At 39.6% G+C, this 17647-nt stretch overlaps 1 protein-coding gene across 1 annotated transcript in view; it reads left to right on the top strand.

The window, feature by feature from the left end:
• Window positions 1-17647, top strand: part of LOC135709266 (uncharacterized) — a 259608-nt gene that overhangs the window by 120712 nt on the left and 121249 nt on the right. Inside the window, exon 4 of the mRNA XM_065231572.1 lies at window positions 12098-12216. Within this exon, the coding sequence (XP_065087644.1) occupies window positions 12098-12216 (119 nt within the window). The remainder of the gene's footprint in view (window positions 1-12097; window positions 12217-17647) is intronic.

Raw genomic sequence — 17647 nt, forward strand, 5'->3', positions numbered from 1 at the left:
CTCGAGGAACAGTTTGGTTTTCGGAAAGGTCGTTCGACCGTCCACCAGCTGACTCGAGTGACAAACATTCTCAGACGGACCAAGTCTGTTTCGAAAACATCTGCCATGGCGTTGTTGGACGTTGAATAAGCGTTCGACAATGTCTGGCAGGATGGCTTGATGTTCAGATTGCAGCACTACGGTCTTCCAATGTTCCCAGTGAAGATAATAAACAACTATCTATTGGGCAGGACGTTCCGAGTTTCTCTGAATGGCATAACATCGAATGCTTTCAATATCGGTGCCGGAGCACCCGAAGGAAGCATCCTTGTTCCCATTTTATTTAACCTGACCACCTCCGATATGACGGATCACCACATCTATCGTCTATAAGGGTAGGGTCATCGGAGCTCTTACTGCCAAACTTCAGAGAGGCCTGGACGTCCTGTTTGAATATTTCAACAGCTGGAAGGTCCTGAGAATGATCCTCAATAGGCCACCGCGGATTAGAAACTCTTAGGTTCACCGCCTGGATGCTCTTCAGACGCTGGAGTTACGAAGAGTAGACTCCATCGCATGGTTCAGAGATTGCTGTAGGCGATCCGATCAACAGATCATCAGGGATCTGGCACGTTAGACTAGGTTAAGCTAAGTTAGGATGAGTAGGTAGAATGACAATTTAAAACATTTAAAATATTCTTCTCAAGAAGAGAACTGTAAAACATTACAACAGTAAAACACGACATGTATAAACATAGAATCAAAAATTTCACAGAGATCAAGAGCCCTTCTGGCTAGCCACTTGCCCTGTATTACCAATTGTAAACCACGTAACAAAATCACAAATAAAAAAGAATTTTACTACTACTCAGTCCGTAAAGGCACGGCTACAAAGTAAGACCTTGGTTCGATTTCCGGTCTGGTCTAGACTTTGTTCGGGTTGGAAAATTTATCGACTTCCCTGGGCATATGATTGTACTTGCCACGCAATTATACTAATGCAAAACGGTACAGGCTTCGAAAACTCTCAATTAATAATTCCACAGTTATCTAGAACACTAAGTGGAGAGCACGCAATAAACTAAATATGCAATAAGCAATAAGCTTGAAATCGAACGGCGCCGGTGGTGTAGTGGTAAGCGTGATTACCTCTCACCCCAGCAGGCCTGGGTTCAATCCCAGTCGGCGCCGCCGGGATGTTCTGAGGCATAACATCTCTGATCACGCCTTCCTTCGGATGGGAAGTAAAGCCCATGGTCCCCGGTTCATGAGTTGATGGGTCGATAGGTAGGTCCAGGTGTGGGAGCTGCCTTCCTGGCACGTCGGTAGCATTGGTGCTCAGCACGGAAAACAAGATCGACGGAAAAAACAAACCAAAGGAAAAAAAAATAAGCTTGAAATGCTAAGAAGAAGAGGCGTTCCCTGGAATTCCTTCACCTTTTCTTTACAATTCCATCTTGGAACAGGGTGTCTACTTATTTGCACGCCTTTTTCACTTTGTTTAAGGTGGTCTCTAAAAAGTCCCTATTTTCGACAAAAAGTCACTAGTCACTTTTTTCGCCATTTCTGATTGAAGAATAACGTTCAAAAAATAAATAAAAGTTATTAAGCAGAAGAAACCAAGACGATGCATCATCAAAGCACACTTTTGATTGCGATTCCACACCAATGCCGAGTGACGAGTTTAGTTTTAACTGCAAAATACAATAATCAGGGTGACCAGTTGACCGCAAAAAAACCGTAAAATGCTGAAAACCAAATTTGAAAAAAATAAACTTCTTACTCTCTAATAAAAATGTCAAGACTTTTGGACTGGAGTAGATTTTCAGGATACTTACTTACTCTTCCAGGTCCGACGTCCCTCAGGATTGCACCTGCGTCACAATGTTACGCCAACTAACTCGGTTCGCGGCTGCTTGTCTCCAATTTCTTGACCGTCCCACACTTCCAAGATCTTGCTCCACTTGGTCTAACCATCTTGCTCACTGTGCTCCTCTGCGTCTTGTACCGGCCGGATTCGAGGCAAACACCATTTTTACGGGATTGTTGTCCGGCATTCTTACAATGTGTCCCGCCTATCGTACCCGTCCAGCTTTCGCGACTTTCTGGATACTGGGTTCGCCATAGAGTTGCACCAGCTCGTGGTTCAGCCTTCTCTTCCATACACCGTTCTCACATACCCCGCCAAAAATGGTCCTAAGCACTCGTCGCTCAAAAACACCCAGTGCTTTCAGGTCCTCCTCGGGCATCGTCCACGTCTCGTGCCCGTAGAGAACTACCGGTCTTATCAGCGTACGGGGGTGAAGTTTACCCGACCTCAGGGTCTTGTGGGGTCCGTAGTAAGCACGACTTCCGGCAATTATGCGTCTACGAATTTCTCTGCTGCAGTTGTTATCCGACGTCACCAATGATCCGAGGTACACAAATTCATCCACCATCTCCGTCGATTGTCACGCTTTTGCGTATGCGAGCTCTATTGTGCTCGGTTCCTCCAGCTAACAGATATTTTGTCTTCGACGTATTCACCTTTAATCCAACCTTCTCTGTTTAACGTTTCAGCCTGGTGTATTGCTCCGCCACGGCCTGAAACGTTCTTCCAACATGGTCCACGTCGTCGGCGAAACAGATGAACTGGCTAAACTTATTAAAGATAGTGCCCCGCATGTTAAAACCCCTTACGTTTCATAACACCTTCTAGCGCAAGGTTGAACAGGAGGCAGGAAAGACCATCACCTTGTTGAAGTCCTTTGCGAGTTTCAAACGGGTCCGATAACGCATCCGATATCTTCACCATCCATCCTAGCCTTGATCAGTCTGGTCAACTTCCCGGGAAAACCGTTCTCGTCCAGATTTTCAGGATACTCACTTCAGGTCACTTTTTTTCAAAAGCAATTTGATGGATTCTAGAGATATGTAATATCATGGACATTCAAACAAAACGTCCTAGGGAGTTGTAGGATGAACTATGAACTCTTGCTTAAGAACTCCATTGAAATTACAGCGTTTTTTAAGTAGCTCCATTCAAAATTCTTTGGGTACAATTTCGAAGGAATTGTGAGAAGAGTTTTAAGGAAATCCCGAGGATAATTACAATGGCTACTCTGAAAGCATTTTTAGATAATTTCAAGGAGAATTTCCAATAGGATTTAGAGAAGAGCTCCAAAACAATTTATACCAACAATATATGAAAACTCTGAGGGGAACTGCATGAAAATTTCTAAGGTTCCATATGGTAGCTTAGGGCATTTCCCTTGATATCGCATATAGTTTTTATATAGTTTGTGTTACATGTTTGCCAAACATATTGAAAAACAATTTTCTTGCTTTTTGCCTGTTTGAAAAAGCACTCAAACCATCACTTATGAAATGTGTTTCTGATATAGCCATCACAAATTCAATGTTATCTTATTATTGCTTATGGTGTTTCTGATTATATATCCATTCAAAGTTTCATGCTTCTTGAACTAAATTGTTTGAGATTCACGCATTTTTGTCAACATTTATCGAGCATTATCAAAGTAACCCCAAATCAAAATACTGAAGTTCGGGCACAAGACTAAAAAAGTAAGGCAAATTTTTTTTTTTTTTTTTTTATTATAGTCACTTTAACACTCTTGGGCAAGGTTGCAAAGACTCATTTCAGCTAAAACAATGTTTTTCTAAATTATGAAATAATTAGATGCCATGATCAAATTTTGAATTGGTAGGATACAAGAAGAGGTTGCAAAGAATGTGTTTGACATATTAAACCTGTTTATTTCACTTCATGAGAGTCACAGTCAGCGATTTTTCACAAACTCACTCACTCACTCACTCACTCACTCAGCGATCAGCAAATCGCTGATTGTGACTCATAGAAAGCAAAATTTACAGGTTTTATGTTTCCAACGCATACTTTGTAACCTCTTCTTGTAAGTTACAAGTAAAACATGCCATCATACCATCTTTTGGTTTTATTATTCCGAAAAACATTATTTTAGCTGAAATGAGTCTTTGCAACCTTGCTCTTGGGTCATTCGTGACTTGTCCGGGGGTGAGATTTGAACTCGTGACTTTGGCGTGAGAGGTAAGGATGTTCACCACTACGTCGGGGTCGCCCCCTCAGTAAGGCAAATGCAATAATTACTGTTAAACATATTACAAACAAATTTACTCTAGGATCCTCAGTACTTGTTTAAAAAAATAGAAGGGTCTGTGCCTAGAGGCACGAACGGAAGCTTGACGTAGGACCGCTACTGGACGGAACAAATGTGAACATTTAGTTCTTTTAATTGATCAATCATCAATTATCTTAACTCTTTCCGTTTTTAATTTGTAAGCGTATCAAATTTGTAGTATTTATTTCAAAGAGAAAGTTGATGAAGAGAATCCAAGGGACTGTCAACTTGAGTATTTTCGATTCATCTGCCCGACTTTAAAAGGTGTATTTTGAATTTTTTGTTATTTATGAATTTTTAAGTTTTGTGCATTTTGGTATTAAAGTGTATTCAATTCACCCCTCACAGGATTTCCTTCCGAATTATATGAATGGGGCGGGGCGGAAAGTATCGTTTGTGCAGAATATGTAAAAAAGGAGGGACTTCGAGAGATTGAACTCGTGAGAGCTAATTTTCTCTCAAAGTTGATTTTATTGGCTTTCTGGGGACTGAATATACACCCAAAGCGAATTATTCCCACTTCTCTCAAATTCTATATGGATTTTTAATCACTTCCTACCAGCGTGTTCTGGAAAATGGTCGGACGATGATTAATCTCACCAATACATTCGGACCTACAATTCCACACCTTCTATAGAGACCAGGTTGAGCCTTGATAGCTAGCTGCTTGCGGGAACTGATGACCTTGTCAAATGTCCAAATAATACTCTTAACAAATTCAAGGTGGTCCTGAAAAGGACTGTTTTGTAGTGATGGTTGAGTAATTATGAGTTTTATGTTCAACACAGATGAGGCTGTCGAGTTGTATGTCGTTTGGAGCGAGGGTGACATGCTTGGCATATATGACCGACCCGCAGCGACTCACGAAGAGCTACTGATTCCGATCCATAGCATAGCGGTGCAGCTTCTTCCTCCTTTGATGGTTGTTTATGTGGGCTCTGCAGCTCGCTGCTTGCAGGCAGCCTTTCATTGTTACTGGAGAACAATTTTCAACGCCACACGCCGAAAGCACTGCGACTGCTGCTACTATTTTCGACGACCGAACACCACCACACAGTTGTGTGGTCGTTGGGAGCGTGTGGTTCTGAGTATGGCGATGAGTGTGCAAAATATTACGCAATTCCATCCTCCCTATTCGCACGCGCCCGAGGATCGGAGGCGAATGCCACTTCGACTTGTTTCGTCTACCTACTACTCTCTGACGACTGTGCTGGGGAAGCAGCATATGCATGTAGGTAATTGGTGGATTTGTAAGTTAATTCGACGTTTTAGGACAATGCTGGACATTTACCAGTTTTTCAATAGTTTCTTGTTAAAAAAAATCAACATTCAAAAGTATTGTTATCAATGCGTAGCCATATTTATTATCGATTGGTGATAAAATTATTGAAATTGGACCAGGGGCAGCTGAGTTATTAAAATTCAAAATCTTTCTTAATTTGTTACATATTCCATTTTCGATTTTCACAAAGTGTATATAGAAATCAAAGACGTAGTCCTACGTCAAAAAAATTAATTTGAGAAACATTAATTGATGTAAAAAAAATTAGAATATACATTAAAAAAAATTATCAATGTTACCCCGTTTCACGGTACCTACTTATGTATAGCTGTTACATTGAACTGTGAAACGCATTTTTAAACCCCAACATGATTTTCGTGTCCGGTTTTTTTTTCGCGTTCAACCTTTATACGTGTATAGATAGTGTACATGAATGTGTGTCGTGAGAAGCCTTTTAAAGTACCATATTCTGATTCGAACAAGCGTCGAAAAAATGAGCAACTGAGCTAATCTCATTCTATCGTCACCAATCCACCGAAAAGGGTTGCTCTTCATACCGAAAGACATCACAAGCGAAGTCCGAAGTCAAGGCTGGATACAGCCAAAAGAGGAGATGTTGGAGAATCGTCTACCCCAAAGAGAGTCAGTAGTGTCTCCATGTAGAAGTGACCACCCAACAATTAGTTGCTACCCAAAAGGCAATACTAACAAAAGTAGCTGATCAAAGAAAGCAATAAATCAAACCGAAGTTTGGCAACTGCTGGTTCAAAGCGGCACATATGATTATCATCTATAAATATCAGGATACTGTCAACTGTTTGAAGGCTACAATGCGCAGCATTCAGCCATGGTCTTATGGCAGTTGAAGAAAAAGACAAACCTAAGCCTGGGTTTCTGTCCACGAAGTTTAAAGGACACAAATGAGGATATCCTTGTCTTTGTGGAAAGCCAACATGAGCATTATCATGATTGACCGCCGACGGTTGCTACTCTGTTATTGCTAGACCAGCTGTTATCACACAGAGAACCAATAGACGATGCTTGGGACTAGCGATCATCCTCAATGTGTAAAAACTGGTGATATCAAATTAGGCAATACCAGCGCCAGCCGCACCTGAACGAAAGGAATGGGTTGAAATGTGTTGATGGAAGCTGAGGAGTCCTCTGCACTTCCACGAGGAATCACAGGGATATTGGGTAATAGGGTTGGGTTTGCAGCAGGGTTCGTTTTGGTAAACGATAAGCTGAATTGACGTCCTAACGATCATATAACGCGAAGGAGGTTGGAACCACGGTCTTCTGCTCAGTAAGCAAAAACGTTTGCCACTAGGCAGACGAGCTCGTTATTTATCATCTAGTTGATGTTAGTCATGTAGTCATGTTAACAAATAAAACGATTGACCAATATTGAATGTGGATGAGCTTGAGATTAGACTCATGATAGTTGAAGATGCTAATTTCAAATAACAGACTGTAGTGGTAATTTTTATACGATAGATGGAGTAGATGAAAGCATAGAGTTGATAGTTCCGTTAGAGTACGGCAGTGTGAAGATTGTATATAGATATTAGACAAGCGAGCTAGGACAACTTTTAAGGAAGGTACAAATCGGTTTTTTCATCTCTCTTTACCAAACTCCCCCTTTGGAGAGGGATGGTGAGGGGTGTGTCCCCCCGCCACCACTGGCAAAAAGAGATGAAAACCGACCCGCTCAAGTACCAACTGTGTGTTTGAAACAGTTCTACCGATTTTTTACCGCACTTCAGTTGTTATTTGAAGGAAGGCATCCAGTCATAGGTTTGGAAATTGCAACTATTGTTTACCCCTACCCCTAAAAAAAAAAAAAAAAAAAAAGACTCATGATGTTCTGCTCAGTAAGCAAAAACGGTTGCTCAAAGGCCACCGAGGCCCTCATATTACATTGTACCGTTACTCAAGTTGTTATAACTATTCGAACCCGGCACCTACGACAACGAAACGTTTTACAAAATACACGATAAACAAGCAATCTTACCGTACATTTTTTATATGAAAGGACATGGGACCGCGTGTTTCTGCTCAGTAAGCAAGCCACTTCAACCGACGCTCTTTCAAATCCGAAAACTAAAAGCTACGAAAGAGTACTTAGGCCTTCATTAAGTGCCAATTCCACGCGATGTTCAATGTTTCGATTTGCTCTTTACGCATTGTTCCGACCGACGTCGAACTACTTCGGCCTAAGTGCCCATTTTGGGCCTATCAAGCAGAAAACATCAAATAACTCCATGATTTCGGCGTTAACAGGTAGATTATGCGTTTGGTACGATACTTTAGTTCAAATGCTACTGAACGAAGTCAATAAGAAATGGTGATATGAATGTTTGCACCCAATATTCCCAAATACAAATGAAGCGCTTTGACCGAGTCAATATTTATCTTCATCCGATAGGCCGAAGTGAATTTATTGGCGTTTCAATGCGTTAGGCCAAGTTTATAATTCGTAGGCCGAGTTTGGCGTCAAGAAGCAGTGTTAGACTTTTGACAATATATCAACGATTGGTTAATCTTTTTCAAATCTTACAGTACGTACGGGAAGGTAAATAAATTGGGAAGCCATCAGTAATAATAACATTCCGTTACGGCGAAGACGACGGCGAAGACGACGGCGAAGACGACGGCGAAGACGACGGCGAAGACGACGGCGAAGACGACGGCGAAGACGACGGCGAAGACGACGGCGAAGACGACGGCGAAGACGACGGCGAAGACGACGGCGAAGACGACGGCGAAGACGACGGCGAAGACGACGGCGAAGACGACGGCGAAGACGACGGCGAAGACGACGGCGAAGACGACGGCGAAGACGACGGCGAAGACGACGGCGAAGACCACGGCCATTTGTGTAGGATATAACACTTTCGCCCGATAAAAAATCTCCTGTTCTTTATTTTTTGTTAGAACAATGCGTCATCTGGATAATGCAAATCAAGCTGAACATTGCATTATGTCCTAAGTAACATTGACAGATTCTCTTTGTATTCTCACGGTCATGTTGAGTCATGTTGTGCTGCCAGGTATCATCAACACGTTCCCGGGCTAATTCACCAACCGGACCGATCTCTCAATAGAACTACACATCAAAAGTGAAGCATCCGAACTCGGAGAACTGGGCTCCCGGGAGGCAATGAAAACCGACACCGAACAATAGAACTGAAGCTGCGTCGTAAATTTTGGAGGTTAAATTCAAGGTCAACCGAGTCACTCAAGGCAAACACAGGCAAAACACGATATATCACTAAATGATAACTTTATGAACACTTATATCAAAATTTCAGCACACAAATTAACAAATTTAAGCAAACAATTTAAATTAATTCGCTGACAAAAAAACACGTCAGCTTTCAAGCGCGGCCTATCTTTCCATCGAAATTTATGTATGGACCCAATATTAGAGACACACAGGCTGACATTAAGGACATTTAACCTTCCTACTTATATCCAGATTCTGTAGGTTGTAAACTTCGAAAAATGTCTTAGTCCATGAGCTCGTCCGTGTTTATCCTGGATGTTATTGTTATTCAAGTTCAATTATTCTAGAAAAATAATCCAAGTTCATTCTTCACATGTTCCCTATGTTCCTTATGACCAGCGTTGCCAGAATTCCAGATTAATCTGGATTTTCCAGATTTTCAGTCGTCTTGCCAGATACACAGACAGACCACGTATATTTCCAGATTTTTAAAATATGTTCCAGATTTTTCCAGATTTTTTAAACAAATTGCTTTAAAAATTGATTAACCCTCTAATAAAAAAAAGTTAAACTAGCTACTTTAATTATTAAAGGCCATCAATGTTGGAAATTATTGCAACATCGCACATGGAATTGTTACAACATGTTTGCATGTTAATGGGTTGCAGAATCATGAAAATTGTAACATTTTCTAAAGATTATAGGCTGAAAAAGCCCTTCATTTTGTTTTTTAAATATCGGGCCTGGATTCTTTTTATTTCGAATTTAAGTTTTAATTTTGGCTTTAATTTATATTTAAGAATCCTGGATTGGAAAATCAAAAGTTCAATATGCGGGAATTTTCATAATTTTGCAATGTAGAGAAATCGAAAACTGTTCGGGATTGAAAACAATACATTGAGCTTTGAAAAATTAGCAAGGCTTTTGAATCTATTTTGAAGTATGTTCTTGAGATTTTTGAGGATTTAATTTAAGAATTTAAAAGGCATTTTTTAAAGTATCTGTTAATATTGAGTTAGCAGTCTGAATTACTTTAGAATTCCGAATAGCCCTAGAATTTAATTATTTTAACTATAGCGTGAAGTGACTTCCTTGTGAAAGAGGATTTCAAGTTTATTCTGAGTAGAGTTCCATAACTCTGATGACAATTTTGTGAAGAAATTAAATATAATTCGGAAGAGAAATCATAGAAAATTCTTAAAATGATACTTAGAGAACGTTGATGGCAAATTCAAGGAATTGCTGGGAGCATTAGTAAGGAAATCTGGAAGGAATACAATGAGTATGCTGATGCAAATCGTGAAAATAATTTCAATGGAATTCTGTCCAAGGTTTCTAGGGAGATTCATTTTAATTAAATATTAAGAAAGAGTGTGACGGTCATTCTGAGGAGTGAAATTTTTAACAAAATTCAAAGCGAATTTCATCGAGAAAATTGAGACAAAATAATGCGAATTGTTGGGAATTATTACCAGTTTGAGGGAACTATGGAATTGTAGAATGATATCTAAGAAATTACAAGAGATAATGCGAACCAAGAGAGTTTTTCTGAGAACCCCTAGAATGCTGCTGAAAAAGTTTGGAGATTATCAAGATTATTTTAGGGGAATCCAGAAAAGAAGTATGGTGGTATTCTAGAATGATTCAAAGGGAACTCTGAAAAAATGTCGAATATATCCAGTGAAAAGTTCCAATTAAATTAAGACTAGCAAAAAAAAATATGATCTTAGACCCAGAAAAAATATAAATTCCAGAATTTAGAATCATTTCTAGATCCTGAGACGACACTTTCAGACTTTCACTTGAGTTATATAGTAAAATTATTCTTTGGCATAAAATTATTCGTAATGTTCATGCGAATAGTGGAGTTACCCGAATTTAGGTAAAATGTGTGTGAGTACCACGATGTGAGGCTTTGGTTCTCACTTCAGCCAGGTGATTTTTTCATAAAATTAAAATTGCCTACTGGTCTATTAGGTGTTGTGTGTTGTATGTTGTCAAGAATTAAATTGTAAGTCTGATCAACCTCAGGGTAATATTAGAATAGTTTAGAACTAATAAAATCTTTCAGACATATTCTTGTACTGCATCAAATAGTAAGGGCTACATAGTCTATTATTGAAAAAAAAAAATCATCTCATCAAAGTTGCTTGATTCTTTGCTTCTCATACTTTTTAAACAACATGTAATTCATTAACATTCTGGTACTTTCAATACATTCCAGATGATTATACCGACCGATTTTTCCGGAAGATTGGCACATAAATTTGATTCCAATAGCACTATGTTAAAAACAGGACTTTTAAGAACATTCCAGATTTTTCCAGATTTTATATTTTAACTGGACATTTTTTCTGAAAATGACCTGGCAACGCTGCTTACGACGAAGCAGTTGACACCCAACTGAAACATCTAAAAAATCTCTCCCTTTCATAGGCAAAGCGATTGAAAGCGGAATTCTTAACCTCAGTCATGTGAATATCAAATCGTTCATCCACTTTCCCACCACAATCGCAACCGTATACGCGCTCTTCAAATCACAAACCCCATATTTCACGGAAAATCACAATCAACTCACTTGCCTTTTCTGCGCCACTCTCTTCCAATCATTCAACGAGCAAAAGTTTGCTTTATTGACAGAAATCTTCGCAAACGACTTTCACTTTGGTGCCGCACTTCTGTAAGCACTCCCGATGGTTTGGTCCATTTCGTTGCTTTGCCGTGTAACTGACAAGTGACAGTGATTGAGTCAAATGTTTGTGACACAATTTTCGTTTTTCTTCGCCACTTTTCCGGGCAGACTGTTGATCGTCAGCACTTTTTTCCGCATGCCATCAATATGCGAAAGAAGTGATGGGATGTTATTTTTCCCGCCACCCAACCAACGATATCTCTCCCCTTTGGCTTTGGGAGTTGCCAAAGCTTGATTGCGTTGAATATTTTATTAGCAAAGCAATCAAAAATTGATACTCCCCGGCGAGAATGTGGATGCTGGGGCAGGGGAGCGAGTTTTTCTTTATTATCTCTGGCGGATTTACCCCTGCGCGGGATGCGTTCATATTTCACGCTTCGATTTTGCCAACATTCTGGTGGAGGGGGGAGATGATGCAAAACAGCAACCGGAGGGAGAAACGATGGTGGATGTGGTGAGATGTTGTTATTCCAGTCTAGCAGCTACCGTGTCGGCTAATCAAACAGAAGCTGCCAAGATGCAGTCTGCTGGGGAAAGTGTTTGATGTTTTATTATCGAGTGGAAATTGAGTTATGATCAAGATGGGGATTTGGGGGAGGTTTGATGGTACGTGTAGCTCCGATTCAATGGTTTCGGATCAAGTTCTACCACGAATAAATGTATCATCAAAGTCAGAGTATCGGATTTTTTTTTTTTTTATATATTCAATGGGATTAACATTTTTAAGTGACTAATTTAAGCAATCACTTTCATTCCAGGTCCTTCTGTATCCTGAGGAAGGATGGGCCCGTAGTGCAGCGTCCAGCTATTGGACAATTTCTCCGTGTCGCTGGCGAAGGAATCGCTGCATCGTGGAGGAGGTGGCCGGATCGAGAAAGTGAGTACCAAATTCCAATTTCCATGCAAAATATATTCGTTCACGTGACAAACTGAAAATGTGGCCAGAAATGGCAGCCCAACACTCACGTAAACACACCCAATTCACAAACGCAATTTAGTCAAACAAAACTCATCGGGAATAACTTCTTTCCGGGCGGACGTGATTTCGGCACTTCTTTCGGAAAAGCATAACAAGCATCAACTTTATCGTGTGGACGTCACACTTCATTGCCATTCCGGGTGGGTGAATTCATAAATTTCGGAAAGTCTTAGGTCCTGGCTGCTGCCTGTCAGTTACGTGACGAAGACATTCCCGAGGGTGAGTGTGGATGGTGGTCGGAAGGGCATCGACGAGTCGAGACTTTGGGCAAACAGAAATCAACGTTTATTGTTCTTGGGAAAACAGATCTTCCTTTGCTGCCCCGGGGGCGATATTTTCCCTCACTCAGCATTAATATGCGTGTAGGTGGGCGAGGAATAATTCAGCGAAAGTTGATTTGAATAAACATGCTTCAGTGGTGGAGCCACCTGGCACTACCACGAACCGACCGAACAGAGAAAAAAAAGTTTGCCAGCTGCAATCAAACGAAATTTATTCCACCTAGAGGGATTCAATTTACGACTTTCAAATCAGAGGATCGAATTGACATCGAACGCTGTGGGTGAGGGCGAGGAAGTGAGAAAAAGCAATTTCCATAAAAACGATTCCCAACGCACACAAATTACATAACATCAATTTGTATCGAAAGATATTTATTTTCGCTGCGGAGTTGGTAGGTAGGTACGTTTCAAGATGCAGAGGATCTTGTTAAATTTTCAATCATTTCCTGCAGGGCAGCCATGGTTCAGAAGACGACATTTGAATGATGAATGGAAATTTGTGTAAACTGAATTTAAAAATTGAAGGGAATGCTAGAAAGCGAGCACACTGGTCTACGCAGTGGTCCAGAGATAGTTATAGCTAACTTTACGAGAAACGGTCAAATGACAAATAGCTAGAATTTGCATATTTTTCCTTCCCTGCTCCTCCTGGGCACACAACACCAACGGAGGGACCCACACAATCAAATTGCTACATCTTGGGTGTACCAGATGGAAACGATTGGATGAATTGTTGCGGTCGGAGTCCTCTCATTTGCCTACACAGTTGTTGTTGAGGTCGAAATCAGGGCAGATTCGATACCTTCTCGATATACTCTCTACCGAACCGAACATCGATTGATTAAGTGAGGTTTACCTGAACCTTATGACCTACAACGACGACGACAACAACAACAATAATAACAAAACGGATGAGAATCGATAGTGATTTTGCAAGAAACTGAAATTTTACCCATGTACAACGTTACTAGGTCAGTATCATAGAAATCTGGTACAGTTGAAATATAAAATCTGGAAAATCTGAAATTCTATAGTCATTTTTTTTTACTATTAGAATTGAATTGGGAGAAAAAGCTATACTAACATCAACATAAAGCTTTAGTGCAATAATGTATATGCTAGAAAAAGTTCTTTTTTTTTTTCCTTTGGTTTGTTTTTTCCGTCGATCTTGTTTTCCGTGCTGAGCACCAATGCTACCGACGTGCCAGGAAGGCAGCTCCCACACCTTTACCCTACCTATCGACCCATCAACTCAAGAACCGGGGACCAACGGCTTTACTTCCCATCCGAAGGAAGGCGTGATCAGAGATGTTATGCCTCAGAACATCCCGGCGGCGCCGACTGGGATTGAACCCAGGCCTGCTGGGGTGAGAGGTAATCACGCTTACCACTACACCACCGGCACCGATAGAAAGAAAAAGTTCTGGCGAGGATAGATTGATAGTTCCGTTAGAGTACGACAATGTGAAAATTGAATGAACGAAGGGCCATTGATGCGACAATACTAATGAAATACGCACTCCTTTGCCTAGCTACTTGATGGATAAAGGGATTTGAGAGTATTTTCTCAAGAGTGCGCTTTTGACTTTCTCATATACTGTCTGTACTGTAACAAACAGCACATAACATATGTGGAACTCGATCATCAAAAATTTACCCCATTTCAGTGCTTTCAAGTGGTATAGAAAGACATCGATCAGTCAAATTGATTATACCAGCTGTAAAATTAGCAAGGGAATCAAGGGGGTAGTCAATTCTATTAAAATAATAATAACCTCAGATTTGGTTGGAAATGCTAACATGAAGCTTTAGTGTGATAATTTATTAGCTAGAGAATGATCTTTAGAAGAGAGTAGGTGGATAGTTCCGTTAGAGTACGGCAGTATGAAAATTGAATAGAAGTTGAAAATGAGCGAAGGGCCATTAATGCGACAGTTTTTAAAGATAGACGCACATCTTTTGCCTAACTCGTACGATGTACGCGGAGACTTGAAGTATGTCTTCAAGTCTACAGGCAAAAAATGTGCGTCCCTCTTTTGCTCATAAACTGACTGCGGCTGTGGAATAGTTCTAGCGACGTTTTCATCACTACCTAAAGCCCCACGTTGCGAGAGCATTTCCAGTCGATGGTGTGTTATAATGCAATTCTTCTTTACCCAACTATTGTGTTGCTCCTCTCATCATGACCAACGTGATCATCTCAGAGAGAAAGCAGTAGGGTGGTTGTTTGCGTGCTGTACCATCATCAGCATTGTTGACGGCTACTCCCGTCTTGAGTTGTTACATTCAAAGTGTTTTTATGTTACTTCATACGCGAAGTTAGCGATTTTCAGATTTTCGCAACGTGGGGCTTTAGGTAGTGATGAAAACGTCGCTAGAACTATTCCACAGCCGCTGTCAGTTTATGAGCAAAAGAGGGACGCACATTTTTGCCTGTAGACTTGGAGACATACTTCAAGTCTCCGCGTACATCGTACGAGTTAGGCAAAAATGTGCGTCTATCTTTAAAAACTGTCGCATTAATGGCCCTTCGCTCATTTTCAACTTCTATTCAATATTTATACTGCCGTACTCTAACGGAACTATCCACCTACTCTCTTCTAAAGATCATTCTCTAGCTAATAAATTATCACACTAAAGCTTCATGTTAGCATTTCCAACCAACTCTGAAAATCGCTAACTTCGCGTATTAAGTAACATAAAAACAAGTTGTATTCAATTTATCATTGTATGAAGGGCCAAAAGTGGAGGGTGGACTCGTAAGCAAAGGCACTTAAGCGTGATCCTTCCAATTATAAAAATGTTCCAACCCGATACAGACCAAGCCATCATACGAGAGGATATACTAATGAGTGAGGAGAAGAGCCCACCTTCAATTCACGAAATGTTAACAACAGGGAGTTGGCAATTCCACTCTTCCCTCTAACATGAGATAACTCTTATACGCTTTTAACCACTTCATTTCCCCCAAGCGTTGAAAGCGTTGAAGCGTTGAAAGCGTTAATATTTGAAATAATATTTGAAGAAGTTCCATTAAAAAGAAGAAAACGTCAAAGTAACTCAAAACATCCTGTTTGGTATAACAGTCGAATTATAAACTTAAAAAATCGAAAGCAAAAGGCACATAAGGCTTATAAAAAGCAAGGCACCAATGAAAATTTGGCAAACTATTTGCGTATTTGCGATGAATTAAATGTGACAATTGATATTGCATACTCCTCAATACAATTCAAGAATCGAACTCGAAATAAAATCTAGTCCAAAAAAATTCTTCAATTACGTTAAAACTAAATTGAAATCAGACAATTTTCCATCAAAAATGCATTTGAATGAAACGGTTGGTGACAACGCAGCCGATATCTGCAATCTATTTGCTACTTCCTTCCAAGAAATTTACACCTCTTTTTCAGAAGATGATCGTGATTGCGATTATTTTAAATTCATCCCAGAATGTATTAGTGATATACAAGTTAATCAAGTTAATGTGCAGGATATTATGGCAACTTTGAACAATTTGGATGCTTCCAAAGGCTCTGGACCAGACGGAATTCCGCCAGTATTTATGAAGAGCCTGGCACTGGAACTTACAGCTCCATTATTCTGGCTTTTCAATAAGTCACTAGATTTTAGAATCTTCCCAAAAACATGGAAAAGCTCTTTTGTAGTGCCTATTTTCAAAAGTGGCAAAAAATCTGACATACAAAATTACCGAGGAATTGCTATTATTTCCTGTATCCCAAAGCTTTTCGAAGCGATCGTCAATGAAAAACTATTCAATCAGATCAAAAACAGAATCACTAACATGCAACATGGTTTCTTCAAAGGACGATCAACTAATACAAATTTACTTGAATTCGTCAACTATTCTTTGGTTGCAATGGATAATGGAAACCATGTAGAAGCACTCTATACCGGTTTTAGCAAAGCATTTGATCGTATTGATATACCCATGCTTCTTTTCAAATTATAAAAAATAGGAATTGAACCTGGACTTCTCAAATGGCTTGAGTCATATTTAACTAATCGCCAACAAATAGTTAGATTCAAAGGTGAAAAATCAAACCCTATTACTGTTACTTCTGGAGTCCCCAAGACTCGCATCTAGGCCCTCTTTTGTTTATTTTATTTTTAAACGACATCTCCTTTATTCTTAAAAACATAAAAGTTTTAATCTATGCGGATGACATGAAGCTCTTTCTAGAAATAAGAAACAAAGAAGATATACAGACACACCAGATTGAAATAAACTTATTCTATGTTTAGTGTAACAAAAGCCTCCTGCAACTAAACGTTCAAAAATGTAAATCAATAGCTATTAGTAGAAAAAGAAACAAACCAGAAAATACAATTGTATTAGGAAATCAGGCAGTAGAAAAGTGTGAACGAGTTAGGGATTTAGGAGTTATAATTGATTCAAAACTAACATTCACTGATCATTATAATACAATTATCAACAAAGCAAATAATATGCTTGGCTTTATCAAACGATTCAGTTAAAACTTTCATGACCCGTATACAACAAAATCACTGTACATTTCATATGTAAGATCAATACTTGAATATTGCAGCATAGTTTGGTTACCTTTTTCATTCACGCATGAAGAACGATTAGAATCAGTGCAAAAGCAATTCTTACTATTTGCTCTTCGTAAATTAGGTTGGACAAGATTTCCTCTTCCATCTTATGAAGCACGCTGCATGCTCATCAACATTCAAACATTGAAAGCGCGTCGTGAATTTGCAATGGTTTCGTTTGTGAACGATATAGTATCGCATCGAATTGACTCAGTAGAACTGTTATCAAATCTTAATTTTTACATACCTTCTCGGCAACTGCGAACTCAAAATATATTTACTACAAATCACTATCGCACAAATTATGCCAAATTTGGTCCACTAAATCAAATTATGACTGCTTACAATAAAAATAGTGAAGCTATTGATTTTATAATTACAAAAACCGGATTAAAGCAGTACTTTAATTCTATTCGTAATTTTAACACATGACTTGTAACTTGTAAAAAATGGTCTACATCTGATTGACGACA

The sequence above is a fragment of the Ochlerotatus camptorhynchus genome, unplaced genomic scaffold (genome assembly GCF_037179485.1).
Source record: "Ochlerotatus camptorhynchus isolate MF236.1 unplaced genomic scaffold, CSIRO-AGI_Acam_v1.1 ptg000357l, whole genome shotgun sequence".
NCBI lineage: Eukaryota > Metazoa > Arthropoda > Insecta > Diptera > Culicidae > Ochlerotatus > Ochlerotatus camptorhynchus.